This window comes from Ranitomeya variabilis, chromosome 3 (assembly GCF_051348905.1).
Source record: "Ranitomeya variabilis isolate aRanVar5 chromosome 3, aRanVar5.hap1, whole genome shotgun sequence".
In the NCBI taxonomy this organism is placed as follows: Eukaryota; Metazoa; Chordata; class Amphibia; order Anura; family Dendrobatidae; genus Ranitomeya; species Ranitomeya variabilis.
Window position 1 is genome coordinate 356,532,068 of NC_135234.1, and position 12,066 is coordinate 356,544,133.

Sequence of the window (12,066 nt, forward strand, 5' to 3'; positions counted from 1 at the left end):
AGAGGCACACAAATCTCCAGCTTAAAAGCTGCAGGATTCGCGTGGACAAATGTCCTTGATGTGTTCTACTTAGATAACAGCCAGAAAATGATAAAAGATGTCAGTGTTCATTTACTGTACCATACACAGCTTAAAAGAAAAATAACCATGTGAAGTTAAAAAAAAATAAAATAAATCATATCCATTCCTTCCACAGTTCTTTGTCTTCTTTTAAAAACCATCAAAAAATAATTCATTTATGCTAATGATAGAGAATGAAAAAAAAACATACAGGCAACACTATTAAGTCAAACACTATATGAAATTCAGAAGAATATTAAAAAGACATCTAATCATTTCAAAACATTTAAGGAACAACAAAGCAAAATAGAGTAAGGAATAAGAAAATGACTTTAGATGGACACTTGGTGAATACTAAATTATTAGAATACTAATTAATAAATAAATTACAAGAATACTAGTAACTAAACCTCATCTAACCAAACAAAACAGCAGAACCCATGTTTGGTGTGGAAGGTCCCCAGATATATCTGTGATTAATAAACTTGACTCAATGTTGCTTTGTCAATTTTTTGGTGCCTTTCCGAACAGAAACACCAAATTTTAGTAAAATAACAAATGAATGATAAATTGTGCATAGGTTTTATAACCAAATACTGCTTAGCATTTAGCTTTATCTATTTAAATATTCTGTATGGGGCACATTTGACTTATACCCATTCCTTTAATGTCTTTTTAAACCCATTCATGACATCCGGGGTGCATGTATGGCACCACTAGAGGTGCGATGCTGCAGTACGGCGGGACAAACATCAGTGGGCATCAGCTATATATGATAGATGACATCTTGCAGAAATGCCCATGATCGGTGTTATTGCTGATCGCGGGTGTTTAACCCCTCTGATGGCACTGTCAATAGTGACAGAGACATGGATCGGCATAGCTCTCTGCTCTGATTGCGATCACATTGTGGCTATAGTCTCCATGGTGAATATAGTTAAAGAAGATTGTAAAAATATTTAAAAAATCACAAAATAAAGAACAAGAAAATGAGGAATATATATACCAATAAATACATATATTTAATGTAAAAATAATCAAAATACACATATTTGGTATTGTTGTATCCAGAACGACTCAATATATAAATCTATCCCACTACTTAACCCTTTTAGTGAACACTGTAAAAATTATCAATAAAATGTGTCAATAACGATGCTTTTTCATCATGCCGCCAAAAAAAGTGGAATAATAAACAAATCAAAAAGTTGAATGTAAATAAAAATTGTATAGATGAAAACGACATCTTGTCCAACAAAACACAAGCTGCAATCCGGCTTTTCTAAAAAGTTGTTTTATTGTGGAAAAGTGGCAAGACATAAAAAAGTACACATATTTGGCATCAAAATGCCCAGAATGACCTGTTCTGTAAAATTGTCACACTAGTTAACCCTTTCAGTGAACACATAAAAAAGTGGTAAAAAAATGCTTGTTCATCATATTGCCAAACAAAAAATAGGATAAAATGCCATTAAAAAGTCCCACAAAAATCAAGCTGCCAAGATTGCAGTAAGGCTTGGTGCACATTTATCCTGCGCTCTGCGCTAAGTAATTACACCAAGGTTTCCATGTAAATCTCTGAAATACGTGATTCAGATGAAGAAGATTCCCAATATTGAGCAAATGGAGACACTGTGGACATTGTCTGGCCTGTGATCCGGTGGTGTCCATCTTTTAAAGAAAGCATAGAAGCGCAGTCGGCCATAGATTTGTGCACCTTTGAAAGGGTCATCGCTGAACAAATCCAGACAGAGTCCAGAGTAATGCTACTGCCTCATTATAGTGAATGGATCCATAGAGTGTGTCATCTGAATCATGTAATTTGGAGACTTAGATGGAAACCTCCAATGTAAGAGCTAAGCACAGAGCACCGGATAAATGTGATACAAAATGTATGTAAAATGTTCCCAGCAAAAGCTTAAACTCAATCCACAAAAAAAAACATGTACTCACTCAGGTCTGTCATTTGTTAATGAAAACATAGGGTTTTCTGCGTTACTGGTAGCACAAAGTCTCTTGAAAAGCGAAATGGCTAGTCGACCCCCTTTAAAAATCCAATGAATTATGCGCTCCCAAATCCTAATGTCCCCCTCCATTTTGAGTCTCACAGTGAGCCTAAATCACAGTTAAAGTCCACATGCTTGTCAGTACTGTAGCAATGAGAACCCGCTTAATTTACAGGGTACATGTATCTAGAAGCATGAGCTGGGCATAATGTATTGGCACTACACTGTACGTGCACTACAACATACTGGGCACTACAATGGCAGATTTGCGATTTTCACTCAGCAACATCTATTGCTGTTTGTTTCTGAAAAACACTCATGGGGTCAAAATCATCACTACAGCTGTAGATAAATTCCCAAAAGTGTATAATTTTCAAAATCGGGACACTTGAGGGGGGATTCCGTTGTTCTGGCACTAATGGGCTCTGTATATGGAGTCCACAATATATCCTGTGAAAATATGCTCTCCAATAGTCAAATAGCGCTTCTTCCCTCTGGAGTCTCAACATTTGGTTAAGCAGTACTCTACTGCCACATATGGGGCATTACCATGTTTGGCAGAAACTGTGTGACAAATTTTGATGCCATTTTAGTTATTTTTCCCATATGAAAATGTAAAATCTGCATCTAAAACTAAATTTTTGTAGTGATAATGTATTACTTTTTTCTTCACTGCCCAAAGGTTCTGTGACACATCTGGGTTCTCAATATAATCACTGCACCATTAGATGAATTAATAAAGGAGTGTACTTTTCAAAGTGGAGTCACTTTTGGGAGGATTATACTGCTCTAGCACATCAGGGGCTCTGCAAACCATAATAGCAAAATTTGCACTATAGTATGGCGCTCCTTCCCTTCTTAGCTTTGAACTGTTCGTCAGAAATTAGCCTTTGACCACATAGGAGGTATTTGCGTACACAGGAGAAATTGTGCAATAAATTGCACCATTCTTTTTTCCTGCTTACCTAGGGAAAATGAAAAATTGAGGCTATAGCAAGATTTATGTTGTAAAAGTGTCTTTTTTTATTTTCACGGCTAAACATTATAAAATTCTGTGAAGCACCTGCAAGCTCAAGGTGCTCATCACAGCTCTAGATAAATTCCTTGAGGGGTGCAGTTTCCTAAATGGAGTCACTTGTTAGGAGTTTCCACTATTTAGACAAATTAGGAACTCTCCAAATGCAACATTTTGCCCACAGACCATTTCATCAAAGTCTGAGCTCAAAAACATCATTCCTTCTTTTCAAAGCTCAGCAGTGTATCCAAACAGTAGTTTCCCCCCACATATGGGGTATTGGTGCACTCAGGAGAAATTTCACATCAAACCTTACCCTTGTGAAAATGAAAAGTTTGGGGCTAAAGCAACAATTTTGTGGGAAAATAATTAATATTTTTATTTTTTCCTTCTATATTTGTCAGGGAGAGACTAGGTGAGCGAGAGCTAATAACCCGAGCCCCTGCAGTTTCCCTCAGACTAGGGAAATCCTGACTGACCCTCTACCTGGAGTTTACACTGAAGGTGTGCATGTCCAGGCCTCGAACCTCACCCTGTCTCCTGAGCTCAGCCCTAGGCTGAAACCTCCGCCCACCACCCAGTGAAGATGTTATTCCCCAATACCCACAGTTAGCACAGACAAGGATAAAGGAAAATATACACCATGCCGCAGTCACTCAGGAATACACTATAAATGTGCAGGGCAAAATAAATACAAATATAGGAAGGAGTAAATAAGACAAAGGAAAACACACCACCAGCAACGAATCTCCAACCACCAGCTCTCCTCACCAGACCGAGATAACAACGCACAAGACAGAAGCTATAATCGGCGACGCCCAAAGATCAGGAGAACTATTTAAAGGCAGTGGGCATGGCCCAGCTTCCAATCCGAGGATCAGGTAAATTAACCCCGGAACAGCTAGATAAAATCTAGCAGACGCCAATGAGCAAATAGTGGTCAAAAGCGGAATTACCGCTGTCTGTCGGACGACCTGGTCTGAACAGCGTCCGACATAACAATATTGCTTGAATCCCTGTGAAACATCTGAAACATTAATAAACTTCTGTAATGTGGTTTTACTCACTTTTAGGAGTGCAATTTTTAAAATGTTATCACTTTGGGGGATTTTCAGTCACATAAGCCCCTTAGTCACCTTAAACGGGATGTGGACCTTAAAAAAATTATTTTGTTAATTTTTTTGGAAAAATTAGAAATTGCTGAAACTTTTAATCCTTCTAACTTCCTAACAAAGACATTTTGTTTCAGAAAGGATGGTGATGTAAAGTAGAAATGTGGCAAATGTAATGTATTGTCTATTTTGGTGTAATATAACTCATTGGTTTACGGACATAAAAATTAAAAGGTTGAAAGTTGTGAAATGTTCAACATTTCTCCAAATTCCTGACATTTTTACAAATGAAAACTAAATTTACCACTACCATAAAGTACAATGTGTCATGAAAAATCGATCTCAGAATCACTGGGAAACATTGAATTGTTCCAGAGTTAGTACCTCATAAAGAGACATTGGTCAAAATTGGAATTTGAATACTATAACTATGAGTCCTTCTTAGCCCAACACTCAATAATGCATTTATATGTGAAATGAAAGTACTAGAGATGGATTTTATTAGAACCATGTGGAAGTTATTAGACTAACTAGAACACACTAGAAGTTGTGGGGTGCCACTTTTTGTCCTGAATGTTGTCCATTTATGGAACTTTTTATCAAACAAACTTAGACCATTAAAATGTACAGCGGTAACAAATGAAAATGTTATAACATATTTGTTTCTTAGCCTTGTACACTTTTCTGGGGGCCTCTGAATATCCGGCTCTGACAGCAAATGCATAAACTTAAGCAAGGCATGAAAAGTAACCATAAACCTAAAGCAAAAGTGCCTTAAAACAGTCAATAATATTTTGGATATGATTTACATTGAATTAATTACATTAGGAAATTATCGGAATATACACACCTTAACATTGAAATTCCAACACAAGACAGAAAATTTGTGGAATTAGGTTAATCACATGCTCAATCAATATTCTCTTTATTTGTAAATTATAGTAAAATAGAAATAAAATTCTCAAAACATCTTAATTTATTTAGTATTAAGCATGAGCACCACACATAGAAGTACAAATACTTCTATGGCATACTATCAATAAGGTTACTAATGGTTGTCTGAGGTTTGTTCTGCCAAACTGAATTCACTTGTACACACAAGTCATCAAGATCCACTGCTGGCAGCTCCATTAGCAGATGTCATACAAATGATATCCTAGATATCCATGATGTGAGACAAGGCCAGAGACACAGCAGGCCATAGTAAGACATTTAGATTACGCAAACTACTTACATTAGCACAAGAAACATGCGGCCTGCCGTTGTCATGTTTATGTATTATAGAAATGCCATTCATTGGTCTGTTGCACTAAATAACATCATCAGATATGGAATCTACTTTATGTATAAAAACAATTAGTACCTTTTAAAGGGACAATACATAATGCATATATTACTACTTTATTCTTAAACAATATAAATGCTTTTAAATACATACCCTCAAAAATGAATCCAGAACACCATTGCCCATATATTCCATAACTGTCATCATTGTATTGCCTATAGTAGAAAGGCATTTTATGAATGTCAAATATATAAAGAGAATAATACAAAGATGAAAAGAGTGGGATCTAATAAAGCTAAAGGTTATATTGAGAAACGAGAGTATGATATACAGTACTCAGAAGAGATTTCTGGAAGAGATATGCAGCAAGTAAAATAAATGATTTGACATGAATGTGATAAGATATATAAGTTTATATAGCTACAAATAAGAAAACTTGCCAATTGTTAGCTCAACGGAACAAATTAACACAAGTAAAAGATGTACAGAAAAATGTAATATAGTAATGGAAAACAGAATAATGATTGTAATTAACTGGAATCTGTCTTGCAGAAAAGTCAATAAGAACCTGTCTTAATAATAATATCACTTTCTTACCTCTAGTGATAACTCCTTCAAGACGTATGATGTTCGGATGATCAAACTGTCCCATGATACTCGCCTCTGCCAGAAATGATCGCTTCTGTTTTTCGGAACAGCCAGCTCTAAGGGTCTGTATGGCTACGGGAAGTTCTCTTTTGCTTGGAAGTTTCAAACAACCCTTGCATATTTCACCATATTCCCCTAAGAATAACAGAATTAGATGTATTAGCTAAAAAGAGTAGAGTCAACCTTTCTGTCGCCAGAATGTATATAAAGAAGACTTTGTATTTTTTCAAGGTCTCTTGTGGCTACATCTTGCATTCTAAGCATTATGAGGGATCGGTTGGCCAGCATTTGCATATTGTAGCTAAGATTTGAAAAAAAAAAATAATTTTGTTAGCATCCATAAAATTTTCCCTACAGATCTGTAACAAATCCGCATCAGAATCTGTATGTGATACATGAGAATTGATTGTGGATTTTGTTTTGTAAAGAATAAATAATGTGTGATAAGATCTAGGGTTGAGCGAAACGGGTCGATCATTTTCAAAAGTCGCCGACTTTTGGCTAAGTCGGCGTCTCATGAAACCCGATCCGACCCCTGTGCTTGTCGGCCATGCGGTACGCGACTTTCGCGCCAAAGTCGCGTTTCAATGACGCGAAAAGCGCCATTTCTCAGCCAATGAAGGTGAACGCAGAGTGTGGGCAGCGTGATGACATAGATCCTGGTCCCCACCATCTTAGAGAAGGGCATTGCAGTGATTGGCTTGCTGTCTGCGGCGTCACAGGGGCTATAAAGGGGCGTTCCCGCCGACTGCCATCTTACTGCTGCTGATCTGAGCTTAGGGACAGGTTGCTGCCGCTTCGTCAGAAGCAGGGAGAGCGTTAGGCAGGGTCCACTAACCACCAAACCGCTTGTGCTGCAGCGATTTCCACTGTCCAACACCACCTTCGGTGTGCAGGGACTGTGAAAGCTATTTTTTTTTTTTTTTCCCCTCAGCGCTGTAGCTCATTGGGCTGCCCTAGAAGGCTCCGTGATAGCTGTATTGCTGTGTGTACGCCACTGTGGAAACCAACTGCTTTTTTCAAAGCACATATCCTCTTGTTCCTTCCTTTCTGCACAGCTATCTTTTTTGTTTGTCCACACTTTTTATTTAATTTGTGCATCAGTCCACTCCTATTGCTGCCTGCCATACCTGGCTTAGATTACTGCAGGGAGATAGTAATTGTAGGACAGTCCCTGTTTTTTTTTTTTTTTTTTTTTGTGGGAGATTAAGATTTGCATTTCTGCTACAGTGCCATCCCTGTGTGTGCCATCTCTCACTGAGTGGGCCATAGAAAGCCTATTTATTTTTTCCGTGATTTGTGTTCTAAATTCTACCTCAACACAAAAACACTACATCAATCAGTGGGAGAAAAATATTGGCCTCAGTCAGGGCTTGTGTGCCACTGCTGTGTGTGCTATCTCTCATTCAGTGGGCTATAGAAAGCCTATTTTTTTTTTTTTTTTTTTTAATATTATTTGGTTTCTAAAGTCTCCCTGAAAAAAAAAAAAATACCTAAAAAAACAGTGGGAGAGTAATATTGCCCTTTCAGCTTGTGTGCCAGTCTTGACTCCTGGGTGTGCCACCTCTCTCCCTCTCATTCAGTGGGCCATAGAAAGCCTATTTATTTTTTTTTTTAAATATTATTGGGTTTCTAAAGTCTCCCTTAAAAAACAAAAAATACATAAAAAAACAGTGGGAGAGTAATATTGCCCTTTCAGCTTGTGTGCCAGGCTTGACTCCTGGGTGTGCCACCTCTCTCTCTCATTCAGTGGGCCATAGAAAGGCTATTTTTTTTTTGGTTTTTTTAATATTATTTGGTTTCTAAAGTCTCCCTGAAAAAAAAAAAAAACATAAAAAAACAGTGGGAGAGTAATATTGCCCTTTCAGCTTGTGTGCCAGTCTTGACTCCTGGGTGTGCCACCTCTCTCCCTCTCATTCAGTGGGCCATAGAAAGCCTATTTATTTTTTTTTTTAAATATTATTGGGTTTCTAAAGTCTCCCTTAAAAAACAAAAAATACATAAAAAAACAGTGGGAGAGTAATATTGCCCTTTCAGCTTGTGCGCCAGTCTTGACTCCTGGGTGTGCCACCTCTCTCTCTCTAATTGTGGGCCATAGAAAGCCTTTTTTTTTTTTTTTTAATATTATTTGGTTTCTAAAGTCTCCCTGAGAAAAAAAAAAAAATAAATTAGGTGGGAGATTAATATTGACATTAGTGCTTGAGTGACAGTCCTGCGTGTGTGTCATCTCTGTGATTTTGTGCCACAGAAAACAGAGTGTGTAACATTGTGCCTGATTTTCCTTGTGGTCTCACCAACCTGTTAAGGGATATTGAAATCATACTGAAGTTATAGCTCACCGTGTAAGTTGTTTGACAGCAACAAATAAAGTTACTTTGGTTAAGATTTTAAAACAATGAGGAAGTCTGGTGCAAGAGGTCGTCGTGGGCGTTCATTGTCAGCTGGTAATGATGGTAGTGGTAGTGGAGCATCAGGTGGTCGTGGGGATAAAAATATTCCACCTAAGTCTGGAGCTGTGGAGCCAGTTTCGTTGTCAGGCTACACAAGGCCTCGAACGCTCTCTTTTCTGGGAGTAGGAAAACCGCTTTTAAAGGCGGAGCAGCAACAGCAAGTTTTGGCTTACATTGCAGACTCAGCCTCTAGCTCTTTTGCCTCCTCTTCCGAAACTGGTAAATGTAAAAGCAGCGCGTCGCTTGTGGATGTTCACGGTCAGGGACAAGTCGCTTCCTTGTCCTCCTCAGCAAAAACTACAACAAGAGAGAAGGATGCAGCAGGCGACACAACGGGTCACTCCATGGAGCTCTTTACACATACCGTCCCTGGCTTAGAAAGTGAAACATTTAACAGGCCATGCCCATTACAAGTATATTCTGACATGGAGTGCACTGATGCACAGCCACAGCCAGAGTACTATGCTGCTCCTTTGACTCAGACCACCACATTGCCCTCTCAGGGTACAGATCCACAATCAGACCCTGATGAGACTATGTTGCCCCGCCACGAACGCTATACCACCGACCGACACAGTGACACAGACGAAGTTGCACACGAGCTCGAAGAGGAGGTAATAGATGACCCAGTTATTGACCCCGATTGGCAGCCATTGGGGGAACAGGGTGCAGGCGGCAGTAGTTCAGAAGCGGAGGTGGAGGAGGGGCCGCAGCAGGCATCAACATCGCAACAGGTTCCATCTGCCGGGCCCGTATCTGGCCCAAAACGCGTGTCAAAGCCAAAACCTGTTGGAGCACAGCGTTGCCATCCGGTTAAAGCTCAGTCTGCAATCCCTGAAAAGGGATCCGAGTCTAGGAAGAGTGCAGTCTGGCATTTTTTTAAACAACATCCAACTGATCAGCGCAAAGTCATCTGTCAAAAATGTTCAACTAGCTTAAGCAGAGGTCAGAATCTGAAAAGTCTAAATACTAGTTGCATGCATAGACACTTAACCACCATGCATTTTCAAGCCTGGACTAACTACCAAACGTCCCTCAAGGTTGTAGCACCCTCGGCCAATGAAGCTAGTCAGCAACGCAACATCCCTTCCGTCACTGTAAGGCCACCATTTTCCGCACCACCGGCAGTATCTGTGCAGGTTTCTTTGCCAGCCAAAAGCAGTCAGGGTCAGGGAATCACCAGTTTTGTAGGAGGAAATATTGCATCTAGGGCACCGGCGGAAACAATACCGTCTCCAACCGTCTCTCAGTCTGCCATGTACACCGGCACACCCGAAAGTTCCACGATCTCCAGCTCTCCAGTCCAGCTCACCCTACATGAGACTCTGGTTAGAAAAAGGAAGTACTTATCCTCGCATCCGCGTACACAGTGTTTTAACGCCCACATAGCTAGACTAATCTCGTTAGAGATGATGCCCTACCGGTTAGTTGAAAGCGAAGCTTTCAAAGCCCTGATGGAGTACGCTGAACCACGATACGAGCTACCCAGTCGACACTTTTTTTCCAGAAAAGCCATCCCAGCCCTGCACCAGCATGTTAAACAGCGCATCGTCCATGCACTCAGGCAATCTGTGAGTACAAAGGTGCACCTGACTACAGATGCATGGACCAGTAGGCATGGCCAGGGACGTTATGTGTCCATCACGGCACACTGGGTGAATGTGGTGGATGCAGGGTCCACAGGCGACATCAATTTAGGGACAGTTGTGCCTAGCCCACGGTCTAGGAAACAGTTGGCTGTAGGCGTTCGCACCCCCTCCTCCTCCTCCTCCTCCTCGTCCTCCTGCAGAAGCTACAGCTCTTCCACAGAACGCAGTCTGCCAACCACTCCATCGGCAGATGACACTGTTGCACACCAGTTGTCCCATTATGGGCCAGCTACTGCCAAGCGTCAGCAGGCTGTATTGGCTATGAAGTGCTTGGGCGACAACAGACACACCGCGGAAGTTCTGTCCGAGTTCTTGCAACAAGAAACGCAGTCGTGGCTGGGCACAGTAGATCTTGAGGCAGGCAAGGTAGTGAGTGATAACGGAAGGAATTTCATGGCTGCCATCTCCCTTTCCCAACTGAAACACATTCCTTGCCTGGCTCACACCTTAAACCTGGTGGTGCAGTGCTTATTGAAAACTTATCCTGGGTTCTCCGACCTGCTCCTCAAAGTGCGTGCACTTTGCTCACATATCCGACGTTCGCCTGTACACGCCAGCCGTATGCAGACCTATCAGCGGTCTTTGAACCTTCCCCAGCATCGCCTAATCATAGACGTTGCAACAAGGTGGAACTCAACACTGCACATGCTTCAGAGACTGTGCGAACAGAGGCGTGCTGTTATTTATTTGTGGGAGGATACACGGGCAGGCAGTAGGATGGCAGACATGGAGTTGTCAGGTGTGCAGTGGTCTAAGATACAAGACATGTGTCAAGTCCTTCAGTGTTTTGAGGAATGCACACGGCTGGTTAGTGCAGACAACGCCGTAATAAGCATGAGCATCCCCCTAATGCGTCTGCTGATGCAAAGTTTGACGCACATAAAGGAGCAGGCGTCTGCACCAGAGGAAGAGGAAAGCCTTGATGACAGTCAGCCATTGTCTGGTCAGGGCAGTGTACAGGACGAGGTAGCGGGCGAAGAGGAGGTGGAGGACGAGGAGGATGATGGGGATGAGTATATTTTTAATGCCGAACCTTTCCCGGGGGCACAGGAAATTGGTTGCGTGTCACGGCCGGGTTCTGGTTTTTTGAGGGACACAAGTGACGTAGATTTGCCTGCAACTGCCCCTCAACCAATCACAACCGGAGATTTGACAACTGGAACTTTGGCCCACATGGCGGATTATGCCTTACGTATCCTAAAAAGGGACACACGCATTACGAAAATGATGAACGATGACGATTACTGGTTGGCCTGCCTCCTTGATCCACGCTATAAAGGCAAATTGCAAAATATTATGCCACATGAGAACTTGGAACTAATATTAGCAACCAAACAATCAACTCTTGTTGACCGTTTGCTTCAGGCATTCCCAGCACACAGCGCACGTGATCGTTCTCACACGAGCTCCAGGGGGCAGCAGACTAGGAGTGTTAGGGGTGCACACATCAGAAGTGGCGTTGGACAGAGGGGTTTTCTGACCAGGTTGTGGAGTGATTTTGCTATGACCGCAGACAGGACAGGTACTGCTGCATCAATTGAAAGTGACAGGAGACAACATTTGTCCAGTATGGTTACTAACTATTTTTCATCCCTTATCGATGTTCTCCCTCAACCGTCATTCCCATTTGATTACTGGGCCTCCAAATTAGACACCTGGCCAGAATTGGCAGAATATGCATTGCAGGAGCTTGCTTGCCCGGCAGCAAGTGTCCAATCAGAAAGAGTATTCAGTGCTGCAGGTTCAATATTAACCGAAAAAAGGACTCGTCTGGCTACCCAAAATGTTGACGATCTAACATTCATTAAAATGAACCACAACTGGATTTCGAAATCTTTTGC

The 12,066-nt window shown here is 41.2% G+C and overlaps 1 protein-coding gene across 1 annotated transcript in view; it reads right to left on the reverse strand.

Annotated features, from left to right (window-relative positions):
* EPHA10 (EPH receptor A10) overlaps positions 1 to 12,066 on the reverse strand; it is a 1,320,108-nt gene that overhangs the window by 110,766 nt on the left and 1,197,276 nt on the right. The window contains exons 11-12 of the mRNA XM_077295896.1: positions 6,076 to 6,261; positions 5,632 to 5,693 (exon numbers count right to left, since the gene is read on the reverse strand). Coding sequence (XP_077152011.1) covers positions 5,632 to 5,693; positions 6,076 to 6,261 — 248 coding nt within the window. The remainder of the gene's footprint in view (positions 1 to 5,631; positions 5,694 to 6,075; positions 6,262 to 12,066) is intronic.